At 38.4% G+C, this 22,326-nt stretch overlaps 1 protein-coding gene across 1 annotated transcript; it reads left to right on the forward strand.

Annotated features, from left to right (window-relative positions):
* The first annotated feature begins 1,231 nt into the window (after nucleotides 1–1,231).
* trpv1 (transient receptor potential cation channel, subfamily V, member 1) lies at nucleotides 1,232–21,870 on the forward strand. Its single transcript, XM_034684024.1, has 16 exons — nucleotides 1,232–1,413; nucleotides 5,292–5,522; nucleotides 5,705–5,862; nucleotides 8,577–8,729; nucleotides 8,817–8,954; nucleotides 11,626–11,924; nucleotides 13,221–13,397; nucleotides 13,787–13,945; nucleotides 14,039–14,134; nucleotides 14,237–14,307; nucleotides 15,381–15,546; nucleotides 15,633–15,699; nucleotides 17,171–17,493; nucleotides 17,583–17,704; nucleotides 20,230–20,351; nucleotides 20,464–21,870. The coding sequence occupies exons 2-16, from the start codon at nucleotides 5,314–5,316 to the stop codon at nucleotides 20,556–20,558; spliced, it is 2,355 nt and encodes a 784-aa protein (XP_034539915.1). The 5' UTR covers nucleotides 1,232–1,413; nucleotides 5,292–5,313; the 3' UTR covers nucleotides 20,559–21,870.
* The last annotated feature ends 456 nt before the right edge of the window (nucleotides 21,871–22,326 follow it).

Here is a 22,326-nt window from a genome sequence, read left to right on the forward strand (position 1 = left end):
ATTTATATATCCAATAGAATACTGTAACTAGCTAAATACTGGGATGTGAAATGCTCATGATGGATAAAGGTGGGGTCAGACTGAGTCTTGAAGTTGGGTCTCTGTTCATAATTTGACAGAGTGGTCTAGACCTCCTGTTTGTAAAAGCGTCTTGAGATAACGTTTGTTGTGATTTGGCGCTATACAAATAAAGATTGATTGATTGATTGATTGATGAATAAGTGTAGACACACATACAAATATATATAACAACCCACCCCCATTAGAACATGTGAGTGTTCAAAATCACAAAAAAATAATAATACTTCTCACAATAAAAAATGATAAACACTAAAAATTAAGATAAAATATGCATGAATTGAAAACAATCTGAGATAAAAAAGATTACACACAATACTTAATGGTCAGCATTTAGACATGAATAATAAAAAAAAATGAATAAACAAACAGAAAAAAATACAGACACATGTCCAACTTTACAACTTTAAATAACATTTATTAGCTTAAAGAAACAAACGCTGACATTGTCCTGAAGCTGAAACAGGTTTGCTTCTTAAAGCTACTCTTCATTGTTATTAAAAGTTACATCACTATATTCGATGTATAGTATATACACACAGACTATACATCAAGTGCAGACGTTCTCTTGCTTAGAGTGTTTGCTTGAGTCAGCACTGAGTGACTTTAGAAAGTTTCTCAGTGGAGCTCCTTACAATACAATTACATTATGTTGAAGCTCTTTGCATTAGCCCTACTCTTCCAGTGTGTTTTCTATATCATCTTCTCTATCTCGTCAGATTCACCAGGATTTGTAATGTGTTCGCTTGTTTTAGTTTTGAATGGAGAAGACTATCTGTGAACATGATGCAGACAGAAACACAGAAAATGAAGCCCCTGGCTTTATCGTGCCAAAGGTGTCGGGGTGGTGTTGGGTGCATCTTTGACATTTTGTTTTACATCCTGTGCCAGCAGTCACCACATCTCTGCTCTAAAGTCTGCCTGTGTGTCATCTGAAAAAAATAAAGGAAGTGATCTTAACAGATGAAATAGTCACATCTTATGAGCACAGTTCTGCAACACACACTGGTAGGCAGTATCTCTCCAACCGCATAGTCAGTCACAGGACCACAGCTGCACTGAAACACACACACACACACACACACACACACACACACACACACACACACACACACACACACACACACCCACACACACACACACACACACACACACACACACACACACACACACACACACACAAACATATATAGACACGATTAAATGAAACCGAGAAGAGGCAGCTAAGACAGACAGGAAGCATATCAGCATATATAATGGACTAAAAAAAGGAGCCTCACTAGAGAAATCAAACACGAGTGACATTCCTGTGAGAGAAAAGTTGCGTCTCAAAGGGTGAGTTATTTGAATTCCAATTTTTCTTCACGCTCTTTACTGTATTTTTTTTTAGGTGGCACTGGTCTCTTTTAATGGGAATTTTCTCAAGTTATTCAGCAATTGATTTCAGAATGAATTAAATGTAAACATGTGAAGGCCTGATAAAAGTGCTCTGAAACTCCTTCTTAATGACCTCATAAAGAAATATGTTTATATTATGTCACCGTTATTTAATATTCTGATACTCAGTGCAGAGCATACACATTGACTCCACTGTGGTCTTTTTAGCTATGCTGGTTTGAGTACAGATGGTCAATGCAGCATCCTTTTAAGCACTCAGAGGTCCATAATGTGCTCTGTTATTCTCCAGGGCGTGTCACTTTATATCCCTCCGGCTTGTTCCGGCTAATCTCACCTCCTTTGCGTTACACAAATAACTCAGGACGCTGGACAATAAGAACATCTCTGCAGGACACTCATTTTTTCTCTGTTCTTTTTTCTTTAAATGCTCTTTAAGGATCAGATTTTAATCTAAAACACCTAGAGTAGGGCGACGTCTCTGTGGTGAGTCAAATGATGTGTTTACGTTTTGTTTTCTAGTTTAATATTGATAGACAGAAATTTGTGCAAATATTCTAAGTGCAAAGAGTAAAAGTCTTCCTATTTGAACGGATGATTTTTTTTCTCATAACTTGCTAGTGTGATGTGTTAGCAAATACATTCAACCATGCAGATACTTGCAACACACAGCTGAGATGAATCTAATGTAAAGAGGGAACAGATTGTTCAGTCCTTTATTGATAAAGATACGTCTGTATTAGGAGTGTTTGACAACAGAACATCTCTTACTGTAGGTCATTTAAAATCAATAGACTCGTAAATAATACAGCAAGATATATTGATGTGGTGTGGAAGAAGACGCTCCAGCAGAAAAAAAGATGACTTAGAAGTCTTCCTTTTCTTCTGTTGATGAAAAGACATTTTAAATTCATCACTCAGACATGGCTCTGCTCAGTTGTTGCTGAGAAACACTTTTGTTTTATTGAGAAATTACTTTATCTAAAAATAAGATCTCCCACTTCCACCTTTTTCTTCCCTTTGTTTCTTTCTGTGCTGTTTATTCCTCTCGTGGTGATCATAGAGTCTTGAGGGTTTCCACTGCGTCACTTTAATTCCCCTTTTCCCGACTGAAATGGGGAACATGAAGCCCACTGAACGTTAAGTTCCTGTTATCCCCAACACGTCTGAAGATCACTCTGTCTATCATTTCCTTTTGATAAGCTGAACTTTGCAGATGTATTTCTTTATTTCACTCTCTCTCTGCACACTGTACTGTGAACAATCAGATTTTTCTGCTGTGTGTTTTGCTGTCAGGGAAATCTTCTTCTAAATGCACTCCTTTGTTAGTCACTGAGAGCAAACTATCACATGTCTGGAAGTATGGTTTTCCCTTACAGGCCTGTGAGGTGATCCCCCGTTGTAAACATGCCTCATACCCAGCTGATACAAACTCATAGTAACACGAGTTTAACATTTTTAGGCTTGAGAAGATCAGAAACATTTTGTGTAGCTCAGACATGTTTATGTTTTATGAGCTTGCTTTCCTTTTAAAGCATCTTTACATTCTTCAGATGGCTCCAGACCCCAGACTTTGTAACCACTGGGCCAATATGTCATAAAACTTTTTTCATATAAATGAAAACTGTTCTGAGATTTCACACCAAAGGGTTATAAACCGTTCACCCAATCTGTACCTTGGTGTGGAACACCTTTAGTTTGAGGTACAGAGCCACAGAAAATAGAAACTGCTGCTTTTTTCTTTTTCTCCACGCTTCCCTAAAAACAACTCAAACAACGAGATCAATCCTTACCAGAGCTACAATAAACTAACCAGTTACAAGATTATTCAATCCAAAGAGAGTTCATTCCTAAACATTCCGCTGAAGAATCTTTTCCTGTTGCTTAAGTGTTCAAATTTGAAGCTTTTGTATTTTTCTAAACAAAAAGTTTTGGGGGTTTGAGCTGTTGGTTTGAGGAAGGACAATCATGAAGATTCTTCTTCATAATGCTTCCTCTTTTGGGCTCATGGAAATTGCTATGAGCACTTTTAACAACTCCTCCCAAAATATTTCATAGATAATACATCAGATTCATTGTCAGAGGAATGGGCAACATAGATAACTAATGTAGCAGTCTTAATCCTTATTGATTCAGCTTGAAAGCAAGGAGGCAGCAAAACTCTACTTTTAGGCCTGATGGTTTTAAAGAAACACTTAAATGTGACAGTTTAAAACTGTTTTATTTATTTATTTACTTACTTACTTACTTAATTTGTTTTGTTTTGTTTTGATTAATCTAATTTATTTCATGCATTTCATGTATTTCAAATGGACTTGCTGGCAGCCTTTCCTCAAATTCAAAAAGAGACCATAGAGCTGCAGCAGATCCACTAGATTATCCAACATTATAAAGTTTCATTCTGCAAAACATCTTTCACTTTCACAGCCTTTTCTGTCAGAGGAGCATAGTATTCCTGAAACTCACTCCTTTTACTTGAAACTTTCTTTTTAAAATATATATTTTTTAGGTTTTTCTGCTGTATACATCAATCAAAAAGTGCATGTTACCCAGTTTTATATTTTTACAGACACACAAGACAACACATCATACAATAACAACCATTCGAGTCTAATCCAATGTGTTTTGAAATGTTATCTTAAAATAAGAAAGCAGGAAGGACTGAGGAATCAGAAAGATATGATACACAAAACAAACTACAAAAACAAACAAAACAAAACAAAACAAAAATAATTATAATAATAAAAAATACATAAATAAATAGATACAATAAAAGTTATTTCTTACAAACAAAATCTTGAAAATAATTTCCACAACTTGGCCCACAAGACATACACCACATTAGTCCTCAAGAGAGGGAATAGAATTTACAAATGACAGAAAAGGACCCCAGGTCTTTTTAAAATGATCTGAACAACCTCTAGAACTATACTAGATTTTCTCTAAATAGTGGAAGGACATAAGGTCTTGTAGCCAGGAATTTTCAGATGGCGGTTTAGGATCCTTCCATTGTAGAAGAATGTGTCTGCGGGCCACAAGAGAGGCAAAAGCAATGATGTTTCTTTCCCTAACAGAAAAGCGAGTAAGGTACCCAGGGACACCGATTTTTACTTGAAACTTATTGCAAACTTCACAGCTTTTTAAAGAGAGCGACCAAATCCTTCTTGGTTCAGAAACAAATCTGTACTCATGCCTGGTTTTCTGTAGCTCTGTCACATTGTGTGTTTTATTGTGTCATGCTGGTCCCATTTTAACATTTCTCTTCTCTTTTTAATTAAATGTTTCAATATTTTGTTTCCACACAGTCCTTCCAGGGATGAGTGTTGCAAATTAACATCTGCTATAAACACTATGATACTTTCATCGGATAGTTGTTTTTGTTTTGTCTAATTTGTTATGTAATGTGATTTTGATAATGGGGTAAGTTAACTTGTGTGAGGGACTCATAACTCATCAGAAGCTTGTTTTGTGATATTTTACTGATTGTTTTTCAGAGAAACTTTGAATTTTCTCAGTGTCCAGACTTTTCATTTCACCATTAATTAAATTTGAAAGGGCAATATTCCCAATATTGTGTGCATACCTTACAAAGGATTATGCAAAACATCTGACTTTATATGTTGTCTACCTTTTTATGAATTATATAAAGCTCCTGTCCATGATCATACTTCTTTTATCTTTTTATTAACTCTGTTTAAATCTGTGGCAGAGAATTGGCTGATATATAGTTGATCTTAATCCTTCTACCCACACAGTCTGCACTCCACGCAATGTGTTGGTTCTTGTGTGAACAATGTGATCTGTATGTTTCTTTGCAGAGAGCAGGAGACGGGGGCAAAGATGAAAAAGTCAGAGATGTTTGGTATTGAGCTGGAGACAGACGACAGAACGGAGGAAGAGAAAGCGCGACATAAAGCATCAAAGAAAGATGGAGTGGCCTCTGCGCTTGGTTTTGGCTCAGAGGCACCCAAGGCTCCCATGGACTCTGATTACCAGGAGGAAATGGAGAAGCCCGAACCTCAAATCAGATTTAACCTCAACTTTGACAAGTGAGCCTCTCCATTCACACCAAATGTGATCTCTGCTGTTTTTCATTCTCATCAGAGCACAGTTTCTGTTAGTTATCAGGTCTTACTGTGAAGATTGAAGTGGAGTGTGAGGCTGCTTGACCTTTCGACCCCTTAGTGAACCTTTTCCATCCTTCTGTCTTTCTTATATTGACTGTTCACAGAGATAACCGAAGTGCGGGTGCGAGCAGCAGCAAGAGAGTCAGTAAGACATTTAACAGAGATAGACTGTTTGAAGCCGCGGCCAGCAGAGATGCCAGACAGCTGGACGGTCTGTACCTGTACCTGCACCAGAACATGAAGAAACTCTCCGACTCTTTGTGTGAGTGTGACACCTACACTGCAACAGCAGCTGACACATGTCAGAACATGTCAGAAAAAGTAGTGTAGAAAATTGTTTCCGTTTTAAACCTTCAATTTCAATGCACAAGTTTTCGCAGCCTACCTACCTCTTACACTTTCAAGCAAGGCTTTTTATGTATGAGATAGTGAAAAGGGAAAATACCTTTATTATTATCATCCATTCATCCATCCATCCATCCATCCTTATCCCGTTGGGGGTCACGGGGGGCTGGAGCCTATCCCAGCTGGCTTCGGGCTGACAGTTGGTACATGTTTGAGCAGGACAGACATCAGATAGATAGATAGATAGATAGATAGATAGATAGATAGATAGATAGATAGATAGATAGATAGATAGATAGATAGATAGATAGATAGATATGAACTTTATTAATCCTTTGGGAAGGTTCCCTCAGGAAATTCAGATTCCAGCAGCCAGATAACACCAGAGGGCAGAAAAAACAGCACATAGATACAAAACATAAAAAATCATAGGTTATATACACACAGTACAGTACACAGTAGCAGCAATATACAAGTCTAAGATAAGATAAGATAAGTTATTACTTTATTGATCCATGGGGGGGAAAATTCAGGTGTTACAGCAACCCAGACATAAGTACAATCAAGAAGAAGTTTCAATAAGTACAATAAAATAAAATAAAATAAGAAAAAATAAAATAAAATAAAATAAAATAAAATAAAATAAAATAAAATAAAATGAAATGAAATGAAATAAAACAAGTAAAACAAAAAAATAGAGAAATAAAGCTAGAATACAATTTAGATATATACAATGTTACAAATAGAATTTAGATTAAATAGAAGTAATTACAGGGAGTATTGAAAATGATTCAGTAGTGACAGGTTGACATGGTGTGATTATGGTTGGTAATGACAGATTCAGCAATAAATAAAAATAAATATGGGTATGTAATATGACCGTGAGTTGTAGTTACAATAATAATGTAATATAACATATAACAACATAACATTATAATACAGTATATTATGCATTATAATGCCAGCAGCAGTCAAGAGAGTCAGTTCGGGATGAGATGATGGAGTGTGACAAACAATAAATAAGGAATACCGGTGCAGGTTTATAATAAAATAGCAGCAGCAATAAGAAATAGATAGATAATTAACTATAAATAATGAGTAGTGCAAGCTTGTTTGAATTGAGTTGTGGTCAGTTCAGTTAAGGCCTCCAGATGACAAGCAGTAACATGTAACAGATGTGTCAAAACAAAACAGACAGATAGATAGGATAAAACTTGTCAGTACTAAGTATAATACTTAAAGTGGGCACCAGGCAGCTCGGCCCCTTTGTTGAAAATACTGACCAGAGAAAAGGGGCATACGCCCTGACTTTTTGACAGGGGGTGGTACAAGTGAGAGGTCATAGTGGTTAGGGGAGTTTGAGGGAAATTGATGGGAGTTAGAGTGAAGTTAGAGGGGAATTCATGGGAATTTAGAGGGGATTTAAAGGGGGGAGTATGGGGTTGGGGTAGATAGGAGTTGGAGGGGATTTAGAGTGGAATTGGAAGAGGTAAGAGGGGAGTTAGATAGAAGTGTGTAAACTGTGAGCCCATGCCCACAATCCTCCAGTTAGTAGAGGAGTTTCTCTCTTTCTCCGTTTGTTTGTTGGGTCTCGTTCCTCCTCTGTAAACAGTCAGTCCTCTCATGTCCACAGTAGATGACTTATCGTTGTGACTGTCAAAATTGATATTTTTTTTAGATTGGTTGTATTTTTGTCTCTTTTGAGCAAGCAGACCACAAGAGCTGATCATGAGCGCTGTAGGAGGAGGAATACATCTGTGTCACGTCTCAGGCAGTGTTGTAGCTCAGTCATCAAACCTTGAGTCCAAGTCACTCTTGGGTCCCCAGAATCCAAGTCTAGTTCCATTATTATAGAGACTCACTGTTTAATTCCACATCAATCATTGTGAACCTGGACTTACTCTGTGGGACCCTTTGAATGTGCAGAAAATGCATTTGTGCATCGTGTTTCTCTTAATAGAGACACGCACTCATTGGTTCTGCTGTGGTAGGATCACTGCAGAAGTCTTTTAACTCAAAAATACCTGCAGTACTCTTACTAAATTTGAATTTTAACTAACCAAATACCCTAGACCCATTTTTGGCAGTAACTAAGTACACAGTGCAACAGTAACATAATCAACAGTCCAAGTAGACTAACTCTAGCATCTTACCTGCTTTTCAGCTTGCATCCTGAACAGATATCTGTTAAGTTTGAGGTTGTCCTCCTCATCCCCTTTATGGTCCTTTTAAATATTTCACATGTTGCACTGCTCTTGTTTGTGATCACTGTAAAACCCTTGAAAGCAAAACTCTACATTCATGGCACCTCTTTTGGCATCCTGGCAGAAGTTGTTGCTGAACAAGAACACAATTGCACCTCATACAACTTTCTTTATAAAAAACCCCAACACACTATCCCTTTAAATTCCTCTAAAATATGAAGTAAGGTTCCATCATACATGTGTCCTTTAAATGGATACTTTTCACTTTTGTTCTGTATAAGAAGTATTGAATTTCAGGGTCTGTGCTTATCACTGTAGAGTAAGCTGAATCAGTTAATTCGACTATGAGTCAGTATTCTAAGTACCTGTCCTTCAGTGAAGTATGTGTGCTTTGTCGCCGTCCCTAAATCTGCTGTCACACCTGCAGATCAGTCCTATGGTAAAACAGCCCTGATGAAGGCTCTGCTGCACCTCAAAGACAGCAAGAACGAGACAGTGGAGCTGATGGTCGACATTTCAGAGAAGATAGGCGATGTCAAGGAGTTTGTGAACGCAGCCTACACCAACGAGTACTACAAAGGTAAACCGTGTGTGAAGCAGATGGCTGTGAGAATGAACTTTTACAACAAATGTGACAGTTTTACTGATGCATGTGTGACTGTGGCAGGTCAGACAGCTCTGCACATAGCCATCGAGAGGAGGAGTCTTTCCTACGTGAAGCTGCTGGTCAGCAAAGGAGCAGATGTTCACGCCCAAGCCTGCGGGACATTCTTCCAGCCACACAATGGACCAAACTTTTATTTTGGTGAGTCAACAATACAGCTATTGATGCGACCAAGAGGAGTGCCTTCCCCTGGAGTTTAATAGATAGTTAGAAAAGCAGTTTGTTTAATTAATTTGATTAAAATGTTCTTGAATAACAAATAACATTGTAAGTAAATTTATTAAATGTTGATTTGGGGAAAAAAAAGAGGTTAAAATAATTATTATACCACATTACACAGTTACAGGATCCTGGCAGAGACACACTCACTGCCTGGATCAGTCATTTAATCCTTAATGAATACGTGTAATCTATGCATGTTGCTAAAAAGTTTTACTCTTTATTCACACACTACCCCCTCATACAGTTTTGTTTTGGAGAGTATAACTTTTCTACAGATAAAACCTGTTTCAAATTGCAGAAAAAGTTGGTCTTGGTCATTTGAGGAAGAAAGGCCTCCTCTGTTGTGTGCCATCAAAATATGCAGTTGCAAAGATTATCAAAAACTCTTATAAGACCTAAAATCCATTCAAATATTTAAGCCAAAGATGCTGAGGAAACTGTTGAATACAACACTGCCCCCATGTGTTACTAAGTTATATTGCACAAGTGCACAGGTATCCTCCTGTACTGTAGACGGGATCTGTTCAAAGATGCTGAGGCTGGGAGGACGTTTCTCTTGACAGGGAGAGACACTCATTAATTCTGCTCAGAAGATCACTGCAGGTGTCCAATTAACTCAAAAATACCTGCAACATCATGGACCCAGTGGTTGAGCCATTTTAGTTGCTAGCATTACAGATAGCAAACAAACAGTAAAAATTATCAACAGTCCAAGTAGACTATCTTTAGCTACTCCCTAACTTTTTTGGGTGCACCCTGGCCAGGTGCATGTTAAATTTGAGTTTGTTCCAATCTTCCCTTTGATGGTTACTTTACATATTGCATTAATTGCACTGCTCTGTATTAGCTGTAAATTTAGCTTTTGAAAGCAAAATCCACAATTTGTGGCACCTCTTTCAGCATCCTGGAACTGTAGTTGAACATGTACATGGACCTGCCAGCATGTGAACACATGTTCAAGCCCTGCTCGAAACTGAACAAATTATTTGGGCCTTTAAAATACATAATGTCAAAAACAATTTGAAAAACTCTTCATCCATAAAAAGGTCTGAGTTAATCTCTCAATCTTTAAAGTCCTCATGCAGTCAAATGCTTGAGTCCAAGCACAAGTCTGAGACATCAGCGTTTGAGACCATGTTGTCAAAATCAAGACTTGCACAATGATGAAGTGTGTACCAGGGAGATGTTTGACACAATGTCAATAAAATATTTAAACAATTAATAGAAGAAACAAAAATATCAGGACTGGAGTCAAACATCTAAATTTAGTACTACAACAATCGTAACATCATTCTAACATTAAAACTTTTAATGGAGAAAATCTGACAAATGATTATGATTCCACCCATCCTTTAGAAAGACTTTGTATACTGAAATCCTGGAGGAATATTTTGTAACATTAGATAAACCATCAGCTAGTTTGACAACAGCTTTTCCTGGCCTTCAGCTATTTCCTAACTAGCTAGTATTGTGCTAACAAGGTACTTTCATTTTACTATTGTACTGTTAAAAGAAAAGAACAATTTCATTAGCTTTTCTACCTGTAGCAAACAGAACTATTAAAGTACTATGCTAAAGTTAGCTGTTTTCTTCCTGTAGCTAATGGATTATCAAGTATGGACATTAGATTTTGACTTGTTATTGTTTCATCTGTTACTGATTAATCGAGATGCTGTGATGTCATATACCTGTATGATAACCAATTAAAACTTACAGGTTTAAAATTAAATGATCAAGGTGTGTATTGAAAATCCATTATCAATCAATGCCTATCTTATTGTTCAGAGGGATATTTGGTCATTACAGAGCTCTAATAAACAGCATGCGAAAAAGTCCAAATATGAATAGAAAGTAGCAATAAAATAAAATATATAAATACAAATAAAATAAAATAAAGATAAAATAAAATAAGATAAAATAAAATAGTAATAAAGTATATACAGATCATTGTACAAAAGCGGTGGGAATGAAGGAGATACAAGGATGTTAAAGTGGCAGGTGTGCATGGTTATTGTATGGTTATTGCACAGAGTATAGGTTGTTGTTGTTCAGTGATCAGAGGGAGCAGTTGTGCAGTCTAAAGGCCACAGGCAGGAATGGCTTCATGTGGCGTTCTGTGATGCATTTAGGGGAAATGAGTCTCCTCCTGTGTTTCACCAGCACGTTGTAGAGAGGGTGGTGGATGTTGTCCATCATGGCATGTCCCTTTCAAGTGACCTCCTCTCTGTCACCACTGTCAGAGAGTCAAGCTCCACCCCATCACACCACAACATCACTGGCCTTGTTGTTCTTATTGTTGTCATTGAAGGCTAACTGTTTTCTGACACTTGCCAATGGATTTTTTTAAATATGTAGTTTCATCTTTATACTTTAAACTATATATGCTTTCATTGGATGAATGTGAGCTCTGGTCTGCATGGCAACAACCACAGAAGATAACAATTAAAAAAAAGACATTTTGAGTGGAGAGGGGCTTTAAAAGCATGATTTTGTCTTGTATCCGTCTTTATTCTGATGGAATTATAGAGCACTGAAATCAGCTGTAGAGAATAAAAAATGATGTTAATAGAAGACTCTCTGTCATCCTCAGGTGAGCTGCCTCTGTCTCTGGCAGCCAGCACCAACCAGCCTGAGTGTGTTGACTTCCTCATGGGGAACGAGTACCAACGAGCGAACGCCACGATGAAGGACTCTTTTGGAAACACGGTGTTGCACGCCCTGGTGGTGGTGGCTGACAACTCTGAAGAAAACACAGAGTTCATCACAAGCATGTACGACCATATCCTCAAGACAGCTGCCCAATTTTACCCAAAGCTAAAGCTAGAGGATGTCACCAACAAGAAGGGGCTCACACCTCTCAAAATGGCTGCAAAGACTGGAAAGATTGGGGTAAACACCTGGCTCAGTATTTTTTAATAAGACTAATCTGGATCTGAGTGATCTAGGTTCACAACTTAGGTACATGCAGGAGAAAAGGCCCCAAAAGCTGACATTGGTAGATAAATATCTATATATATACATACACTACCAGTCAAAAGTTTGGACACACCTTTCCATTCAATGGGTTTCATTTATTCTAATTATTTTCAACATTGTAGTTTAATACTGAAGACATCAAAACTATGAAATAATATGGAACAACACATCTGATGGTCTCAAACACATTAAGAAGGCAAGTCATTCTACAAATGAACTCCTGACAAGGCTCATGTCAATTCTAAACCATTACAGGAGACCACTTCATGAAGCAGACTGAGAGAATACCAAGAGTGTGCAAAGCTGTCATCAAGGCAAAAGGGGGCTACTTTACAGAATCTAAAATATAAAAAAATTGGTTTGTTTAACACTTTTTGGTGAATTGAATAATTCCATGTATGTTCTTTCATAGTTTTGATGTCTTCGATATTAATCTACAGTGTTTAAAATAATCAGAATAAATAAAAACCCTTGAATGAGAAGGTGTTTCCAAACTTTTGACTGGTAGTGTATATTCACGGTCCAGTTTGGGGATGGATATCCGGCAAAAGGCATGGACACAGGCTGGTGGCACAAAGACGGTCTAGAACAATGAGACTCTGAAAGAAAATCATAACAATATAGCAGAAGGCTCACAGACAGAAAACTGACTAAGGGAATAATGTAATACACAAGGTATGAGACCAAATGTTGAAGTTGAGAGTAACTGAGGTTCATTCCTAAAGGTTCATGTCAGATGATGATGTGGGAATGCAAAGTCCATCTTTTTCTATCAATATGAGCTACATGATACATTTGTGCCAGTGTTTTAAGAAACATCAGCTTCAATGAGTCCAATTCAGGTTCATTATTTTGAGATAACCTACTCTATATTACCAGTGCTGTGAATGTGACTATAAACCCAAGTGTAGGAAACTAACGATGTGAATAACTTGGTTGAACGGCCAGCACTATAATTTGAGTGTTTGACATCATATGACAAACAACTTAAAAACAAAAAATAGATGTTAAAATGACGATGGATAAGTAGGACCCAAACTTACGATGAATCAGGTCCCCAGTTCCACTAGAGAATTGTGTTTTGCTGGGCCGTGTTAGTGTCAGGATTTGGGTCCTTGATCCTGCATGCTGGTTTAGACTAATATATGACCACTACGATGTGTCCCTCTAGAAATAACTCAGACTTACTTTTCTCTTGCTTGTCTGCAGATTTTCTCACACATTCTGAAAAGGGAATTCCACGAAGGTCCTACCAAACATTTGTCCAGAAAGTTCACTGAGTGGGTTTACGGGCCAGTCACCTCCTCCCTGTATGACCTGGCCTGTGTGGACTCCTATGAGGACAACTCAGTGATGGAGATACTGGTCTATGGCAGCGGCATTCCTGTGAGTCCTGAAATTACAGCCCTACTCACAGCAACTACTCTAGTTATTGTGCACTTAATTTACCAAATTAACATCTCCTCTGATTTGGCTCTCAGGGTGAGACACTCAGGTGCTTGTGTTATTGTACTGTGGTCTTCAAATGTTGCAAGTCTTATATATGCAGGGAATCTGACATGTTGGATATTTTCAATTTTGATGTCTCTTGATTGATCAGCCACTTAATGTAAAAGTACCTATCAGAAATCCTTGTCAACAGAACTCACAAACTTAAGCATCTGACTTTGTAACAGCATTTTGAGTTTGGGTGTGACTTCAGAGAAATATTGATAATGTGTGGATGTATTGTACAGTCTCTGGTGGATGTATTAATTTGTCCTATCTTCTCTCAGAACCGTCACCAGATGCTGCAGAGAGAGCCTCTCAGTCAGCTGCTGGATTTAAAGTGGAAAAAATTTGCGGGTGGCATGTTTATTTTCAACTTTGTAGTCTACCTCCTGTACCTGCTCATCTTCACTGTGGTAGCCTACAATAAGAAATCTGATGATAAGGTGAGATAGCCGATACAGACAGTGTGACAGACTGTGTGGTGGCCCCAGTCAAACCCATGCTGATGATACTTTCGTTTCGTTCCCCTCCCACAGCTGCCGTTCCCCATAGAACACAACATGAAGGGTTACCTGTACCTTTCTGGCCAGTTGGTGGTAGCTCTGGCCAACATATATTTCTTTCTAATAGGGGTAAGTAGGTGACTATGGATTAAATTCCAATGGAATATATGACAATCTTGTGAAAGCCATGTTTCAATAAGATTATTAAAATTATTTGTTATTAATCCTTAGATCATTGACATGTGGAGGAAACGGCCTAAGCTGGATACGTTGCTGATTGATGGTTATTATGAGATTCTGTTGTAAGTTCTGATGCTTGTATTGTTGATTTCTTTCATAATTAAAGGTGCCATGTTGAGTTAATCCAGTGAATGAGTAAGATAAACTTACGTTATATGTTATTTTTAAAACATTGAGGTGCAAAGTCAAAACAAAATCAAATGCAAAGAATTAAAACAAGATGTCAAACAACCCAAAATAAACTTAAGCACAAGACAAGCGCCTCTTTGGGGTCATCCATATGTGAGGTTCAAGATTTGTTTTACGAATGATACCTTAAGTATGCACATTGATACAGCCTCCCTAACAAAAGAATCAGGGCTCAAAAGTGGAGACCAAAACATGTCAAAAAGGAAACCTAAAAAATGTCAAAGTTTCCACAAGCTTCCCAACCATCTAAAACATGTTGGAGAAGAACATACTCTATGAAATAGAAAGGTGAAGAGGAAACTACAAACGCTCCCCACCACATGCTGCTCAAGGTTTATATGCCAAAGAGAGCATCTGCACAGCACATCCCTCTTAATCACTTCTTCCTACCTGAGTACACATAGCACTCACCGTCTGTCCACTAGACACAACTGTCTCACCTCAGTGTCCTCTTTGCTGTATGATTTAACCAGAGGAAGGATTTGGGTGAACCAGTTAGCTAAAAGTTAGGAAACAACTTTATCAACATTGCAGCTGAACTAGTCGCCTTTTTTATTTTTCATTACTTTGAATTACATGGTCGTTTTTTAGCCTTAGCTAATTCATACCTCCTACCAAGCATAGTATTGTTAAAAAAGCTAGCTAGGTGTCAACTCTCAGACTGCTTGGATGTCCTGTGTAATGGAAAGACTAATGCTGTAGAAAAAGTGTTTTGGGGAACTGTATGATTCAAAATTCTTCCCCTAATCACCAAATATTCATCACGGAACAGCACAGATTTATCATTTGTCACAGTCTCATTAGATTCTTCTCATAAAGTGTTTAGGTTAAGACATTATATAGTTAGATATCAAACACTACTGTAGCTCTGTGTTCTACTGTACATAATCCTCATTTACAATCATAAAGTTGTGCAGGCTCTCAGTTGCTTCTCTGCTCTTGATAGTCTTGTGCAGGGCGCCCTTTACATGATTGCAGCCGCCCTGTATCTGTTCGGGTCGAAGAAGTACCTCGGCTTCCTGGTGCTGTGTCTTGCTCTCAGCTGGGTCAACATGCTCTACTTCTCCAGAGGCGACAGACACATGGGCATTTATAGCATCATGATACAGAAGGTAGACAGTCCACACAGGTTTTTCTGCATCACTGTAAACATGACTTGTTATGATCCTGAAGCTTTTTGTCTTTCTTCCTTTTGTAGATGATCCTCAGTGACATCCTGCGGTTTCTCTTTGTCTACATCGTCTTCCTCTTTGGCTTTTCAGCAGGTATTTATGGTTTGTTAATAAAAGAGTGGAGGGAAGCATATGTGTTTATTCAAAAACACATCAACGACTCAGCTTAAATACGTTCTGATAAGTGTGAGTTGTGTTGTGCTTTTGTTGATCATAACGAAGCATCAGTGTTAATTCTATAATCAGCTAAAAACTCCTAACAAGGGCTTTAAAGTAGATGGCAGTCAGCATTGCCCCTGTTAGAAAAAACAGCCAAAGCACTAACACAGAAGCTAAACTATATGTAAATATATTTCAGCAATTCAAAAAAATTCTTGCCTCTAAAAAATTGTAATCTTGTGTGCAATATTTTAAACATTTAAACTGCTTCCCCTTGTTGTCAGACAGCCTTAGTCCCAACCACACAACAGTTCTGTATCCTGAAACATCAGCTGGTGTAGTTTTTATGTTTTTCTGGGTTTTTCACACAAGTAGTGCCCTGGTCACAGTACAGATTTCACCCCGCTCTGTTAAGTGATATTAGTCTTTTACTCCACCATCTGGAAATATAAGAAGAAATGAATCATTGAAAAACTCACCAAACACCCACAGTAGTGTCCTCCTTTTCTGTAAGCTCATTTAACCCTGCAAGTGTTGTTTTCAAGTGTTCATTAACTATCCTCTCATCTCCGCCACCAAAAGCACTTCATGCTTCCAGTCACAGTTTTTTTTTTGTATTTGTTTTGCTCTTCTGTGACCGAACCAGCTGATCTGATACAGTTTGCAGTATGTTTAAGAAAACAGGGCTATTGTACAGTTTAAAATACAGTCACAAAGGAAAGGGCTGTTTACGACAAGGTGAAGTGGTAAGAAAGTAGCCTGCACTTAATGGCCTGATTCACTAAAGGATAGCGCTGCCTTTGCAATACAACTAAATGTGTGCAAATCAGCAAAAACGACATTGTCTAATTCACAATGCACACGCAAGGGTTACATTTCTATTTTCCACCTCTGGATGACCTAAAAATATAATATCAGTACATAAAGCAGTCTGGCTTTGTGAGGCTTTGTTGTCAAGCTACTTTTCAATGTTTCGCTCCAGGAAGTAGGCTGGATATGAACTGTTAAATTTGTATCACATCCATCATAAGTTAACCTCACAAATGATAAAGACTTCCCCTCACCATCCAGCCTATCATATATGTTGATAGAGTTTAGTGGCGTCAGGATGAGTGCATACAGCGCAGCTCTGTGCAGCACAGAGTGGAGATGTGTCAGTTCATCTCAGGCACAATCAGGCACGAAACTGGTGAAAACTGCACAGAGCTGCAGAGCTTTGTGAGCCTTTTTGTGCTTGAATACCATCAGGGCAATTTAGACCTTGAGGTGGAGCAGACAGCAAAGGCAAATGATGCACAATTCTTGGTACAACATGCATTCATGATCCATTTGTAGTTAATTCCCCCCTTACAGTGATTTTTCTGTTTGGTTGAGGGCTGTAATCTACTTTCTATCCCCATCACAGCGGTGGTCACCCTGCTCATAGAGCCTCCTGAGAAAGAAAACATCACAAAGACCCGTCTTTTCCGTCCACTCGATGACGGTGAGCTCTGCGTAGAACCATCCTTCGCCAACATCTCCTTCACCACGCTACAGCTCTTCAAGTTCACCATTGGCATGGGTGACATGGAGTTCATCCAGCAATACGAGTACAGAGAAGTCTTCTACATGCTCCTCATCAGCTACATCATCCTCACCTACATCCTGCTGCTCAACATGCTCATCGCCCTCATGAACCGCACTGTGGAGAGGACCACCATGGAGAGCGCCAGCATCTGGAAGCTGCAGGTGATGCATCCATGGGGGAGTAAACGTGATGTAAGGAGTTTTTGTTCTGTGCAGCTGTGGTTTGATGACCTGCTGTGAATGTTTTTCAGAGGGCCATCACCATCCTGGACATGGAGAAGAGGCTGCCATGGTTTGTGAGGAAAAAGCTTCGCTGTGGGGTGGATAAGAACCTAGGGGTTTATCTTGGAGATGATCGTCGCCGCTGTTTCAGGTTTGTTTTCTTCTTGGAGGTTCTTTTTAAGGATCAAAAAGGCTTTTAGGGCCATTCTTGTCTGTGTTTCCATCAAGGTCTAAATAGGTCAGCTAACATATATACAGTATATATAACAATTTTACAGATGTTACACCAGCGACTGTCATTTTTCTAAATAAAACTTATGATACCTGGGGTGCTAGTTTAGTTAAGTTGGTAGGATGGTGACCTGATGCATGTCCACTTCGCCTTCTGATCTTTACATTCCTGTAGCTCTTCAGCTGTCCCGTCCAACTAAAAATTTGAAAGCTCTGTGATCATGTTTGAATTATCCCCACAACACCTGCACTTCAACATAAAGACCTTATCCAAGTTTATCCCTTGGACCCCCCCATATTTTAAACACTGAGCTCACCAGTCTATAATGATTAAGCTGACAGACAATTTCTCATCAGAGATAAACAAATACATATATCAAACAAAAGCATACACATTAAGTGCTCATACTTATACTTGTGTTTACACAAGCATCAGCTTAATGTGCCTTTTCATATAGTAGTATATTCTTAGATAGATAAAGTAAGTTACATGCATTAAAGTGACTGAACATTGTGAGTCACACATTTGTCAACATGAATCATGCATTACTTTAGAAACACTGAAGTATATTATTTAAATCATTATTTAGAAGTGTAACCTCTTTTATATTCAAATACCTGCAAAACCTATAAATAAGAGTATTCCATCAAATTACTTTGCCCTTAACTTAACACAGTCTATCTGAAATGACTGGTGGTAAATTGAAATGATTGGGTCTTTGGTAGTTTAAAAAGACTAGAATAAGAAAACCTTGTTATTTAATGAGTGTTGAAGCCCAAATACAATGGCCAGTCAGGCAAAGATATAGATCATTACTTTTCTGACCAGCAATCAGTATTTGTAACATAACAGAAAAAATAAAAGTTCATGGGTTCACGTCCGACCAAATAAAGTGTAATACCAACTAAATATGTAGTTTTAGACTGTAAACCTGAACAAGTTGACAACATGTTTGTCGTAACTGATTACATAAGATTTTTAAGTAGCGGAAATACAATTTTTGAGTATAACTGAAATGATAAAACATGATTTCAGTTTACTCAATTGTTTTCTTTCTTCTTTTTTATTTTAAAGTTTCCCCAACTCAAGTTTTATTAGTTACATTTTTTTATATCTTAAATTCATACATAGATGAAACTGAGTACATGTCATGGTTTAGTTAGTTTAGTTTTTTCCTTTTGTGTCATGCCTTGGTTCCTCCCCGTGTTTATTCTGTTTTAGTTATCTGTTGTCTCCCTGGAGTGTTTAGTGATCCATGTCTCTTGTTGTGTTTCTTAGTCTAGTCTTGTGTTTACTGTTTTATTTTGTAGTCCTGATTCCCTGTGTCTCCAGTTTAGTTTTATGTCATGTCCTTGTGTGTTTCCCTCCTTTTGTTATTAACCTGATTAGTTTCACATGTGTCCTGTGTTCCACACCTGTGTTGATTACTCGGTGTATTTAGTTCCCCTGTTTCCCATGTCCCTTGTTGGTTCATCGTTCGTCTTCCTTGTTACTTGCCACTTCATGAAGCACAGCCATTGTGGTTTTTCAAGTGTGTGAAGACTTACGTGGTGACGTTGATGACGTCATACGCAGCATCCCCTCAAAAGTTGTTATTTGGACATGGATATTCACTCAATAAAATTGATCCACATATGATTAAAACAACATTAATCGTTCGGATAACTCAATAATTAATTGTTGGCTATGAGTTAGAACTGTTCGGGTTTACAGTGTACTGTGAAATATCCCTTTGGATTTATGTTGTCTGTTGTCTTTTTAGTTGCAGAGAAATCTGGAAATTATGAGATGATTACTGTTTATCGTGTTTGTGACACTTATAGGGTATGGTGTTATAACGGCATCTGAACTCCTGACCCTTGTCGGGATGCCTTGTCTTGTAGATTGGTCTTGTGTCAATACTGACCTTTAACATGATCACTATATCAGTTTATGTCGTGCTCAGATGGTGCATATTCCTTAAAAAGTGTTTGATTCTTAAATCACTGCAAACACCAAAACCAAAGCGTAACAAATCAGAGGACTGATGGTTCAGTGTAAAGTAGCTGGTGTGTGCACTTTTCCTGATGCCTGGTATTAATGGGCATACATGCTCGGTTCACAGGTTAATCAGCAGGTTAATCCTAAACTGGATGTCAAACAAGGGAAAGAGCATGTTTGCTGTATGACAGTTCAATACATTTCCAGCAGGTAGAGTTGTTAGCTACAAGCAGAGGCATATTTCATCATATAATTTGTTCAGTTGTGTTAGAAAAAACACTTTTTAAAAAAAAAGTAGAGACAAAAATTTAGGCTTGAAGATTGAATAACAGATGCAGCTGTGTGAGTTGCATCGATTGATGCAAGGCGCACTCTGTTCTTCACTAATTTACCTCCTCTGACAGCTGAGTGATGCGTCACACACACGGACAGTAATTGGAGCATGTGTCCTCTTGTCTTTACAGAGTGGAGGAAGTCAACTGGAACAAATGGAACAGCAACCTGGGCAAAATCAATGAGGATCCGGGGTGCTGTGATCAGGCACAGCAGCCCGCCTCAGACACAGGGCAGGGCGGACCACACCGAGGTGATGAAACATGAACACAGATTCAAAGTTTCTAGATTAGAAAAGGCTTTTTTTTTAGCATTTGTCTGCAACATAAAAGTATGTTTAATCACATTTTCTAATTTGTCCACAGGGAGGAGCTTTAGAGGCTTCTTCACGAATAGTCGACGGTGGCGGACCACATACCAGAGCACAGAGATGGACCCTCTGAACAGCACATCAGTCTGATGCACAACAAAGTGTTTCACTCTTTCTTCTCTGACAGCTGGATCAGAGCAACGAGGCATTCAAAGACGGTTTTAGTTTCAGGTCCCACAGTAATGTAACTGCCAACATCTTTAACTGCCTTTCTAACTGACTGACTCTGATGTCAGCTGGATTTTAAGCTTGGAGGCAACATTTTAGGGAGATTTTGTATATTTTTTCTGACAAATTTAATGGTGCAAAAAAGTTGAATTAGTCAAAGCTGAATGCTGCTGATTGATTGCAGAGTAAATCCTGCACTTAACAAATACATGCCATCCAAAGGCTTCTGCACATGCTGTTCCTGCCACCACCAGAACAGGAAGCACATCCTCTCTGCACAAAGGCCATCACCTGCCGGCACCTCTGGCATCATTCAAAATCCTTCATGGAGAAGTGCTGATCACCGAGGTGCTGATCCTCCTCTCCTGCTGTGTGCCCTTTATACATGTCCCATTTTCATCACAGCCAGACAAGCTAAACCCTCTGCACACAGATAGTCCTGCAGATTTCACAGCTTGCTTTGTCTACCATACTTCCTGTTTTTATTCAGCAGATTGCTGAATTGATTAATAGCATGAAATGATCACCTTCTGTACTACCTGTTGTAGAAACAATTAAGGGAGAAGCAGCCAAGTCTTGTTCCCCCACTCAGTAACCTGCTAGATTGATGCCTCTCATAATGCACAGGTTCATTTAATAGAGGAAAAATCTTCTTTTGGGTACGTAGATTAAAAATGTGTTACACTGACCTTAAATGTTAAACATCATGCATGTATTTTATTAATAAATCAAACAAATTAGTCAGATGACTTTGCCCCACGATTATGCCTTCTTGGGACACACATTGCAGATGAGGTGTAACAGGTGTAAATGTCCCACCTAGCAATGGCAATATGTAAAAGCCTGATGTTTTGTCAAGGCCAATAGCGAATATTTGAATATGTTTTCTGAACAGAAAATAAATGTGTGATAAAGTGCAGACTTTTAGGACAGCATACTTTTCGAGACATAAAGCACGACTTACTTTGTTAATGTTGTTCAAATGTTACTGCTGTCTTTGGTTTGAGGTTGATTGTTATGTCTGATTTTATCCATTCAAAGCTCGAATGAGGAACTTTTGGTTTGTAGAGGGCAGGGTCTTTTTAGTAGCATGGTGTGGCTTGAGGTCTCAATTAGAAGCTTGAACACATTGTTTATCTTGCTGTCTGTGCAATAAAGGCAAGATTTTGTTACTTACATAAAGAAGCTTAAAGCTTATGACCTAGAAAAGCAAACAAGACCATCAACATGAAGAGCGACTATCTCCATGTAGTTATTTTTCATGTCTGAAACGACTGGCGGGGGAGTAGGCACAGACCAAGTGATTAACCACATGCTGCTGATACAGCTTTTTTTTACATGTTCCATGGCAAAGGTGATTAGTGAGTGAGACATTTTACTAGTGAAATAGAGCAGGATGAGGCTTTTGGTCAAAAAATATAAAATTACACATGTACCACATTGACCACAGGGGGTGCCAAAATAGACACAAACGAAAGTTTCTCACAGGAGCTTTAAGTATTAATTGCAGTCTGTTTCACAACCATCTTAAACCTGCTCACAGGAGCTATACAAGGTGTTTGAACTGTACCAAGTCTTCTAGATCAAGGGTTCCCAAACTTTTCAGCCTGCGACCCCCAAAACATAGGTGCCAAAGAGTCGCGACCCCCACCTTCCCTTCAAAGTGATTTCATTTAGCTGATCTGCAGAA

This window comes from Notolabrus celidotus, chromosome 5 (assembly GCF_009762535.1).
Source record: "Notolabrus celidotus isolate fNotCel1 chromosome 5, fNotCel1.pri, whole genome shotgun sequence".
NCBI lineage: Eukaryota > Metazoa > Chordata > Actinopteri > Labriformes > Labridae > Notolabrus > Notolabrus celidotus.

What these genes read in the sequence shown, in the direction of transcription:
- trpv1 (XM_034684024.1), top strand. Translation starts at nt 5,314, where the DNA reads ATGAAAAAGTCAGAGATGTTTGGTATTGAGCTGGAGACAGACGACAGA. An exon ending in CCTCTTTGGCTTTTCAGCAG is followed by an intron (nt 15,700 to 17,170) that starts GTATTTATGGTT and finishes TCCCCATCACAG; the next exon opens with CGGTGGTCACCCTGCTCATA. An exon ending in GCAGGGCGGACCACACCGAG is followed by an intron (nt 20,352 to 20,463) that starts GTGATGAAACAT and finishes ATTTGTCCACAG; the next exon opens with GGAGGAGCTTTAGAGGCTTC.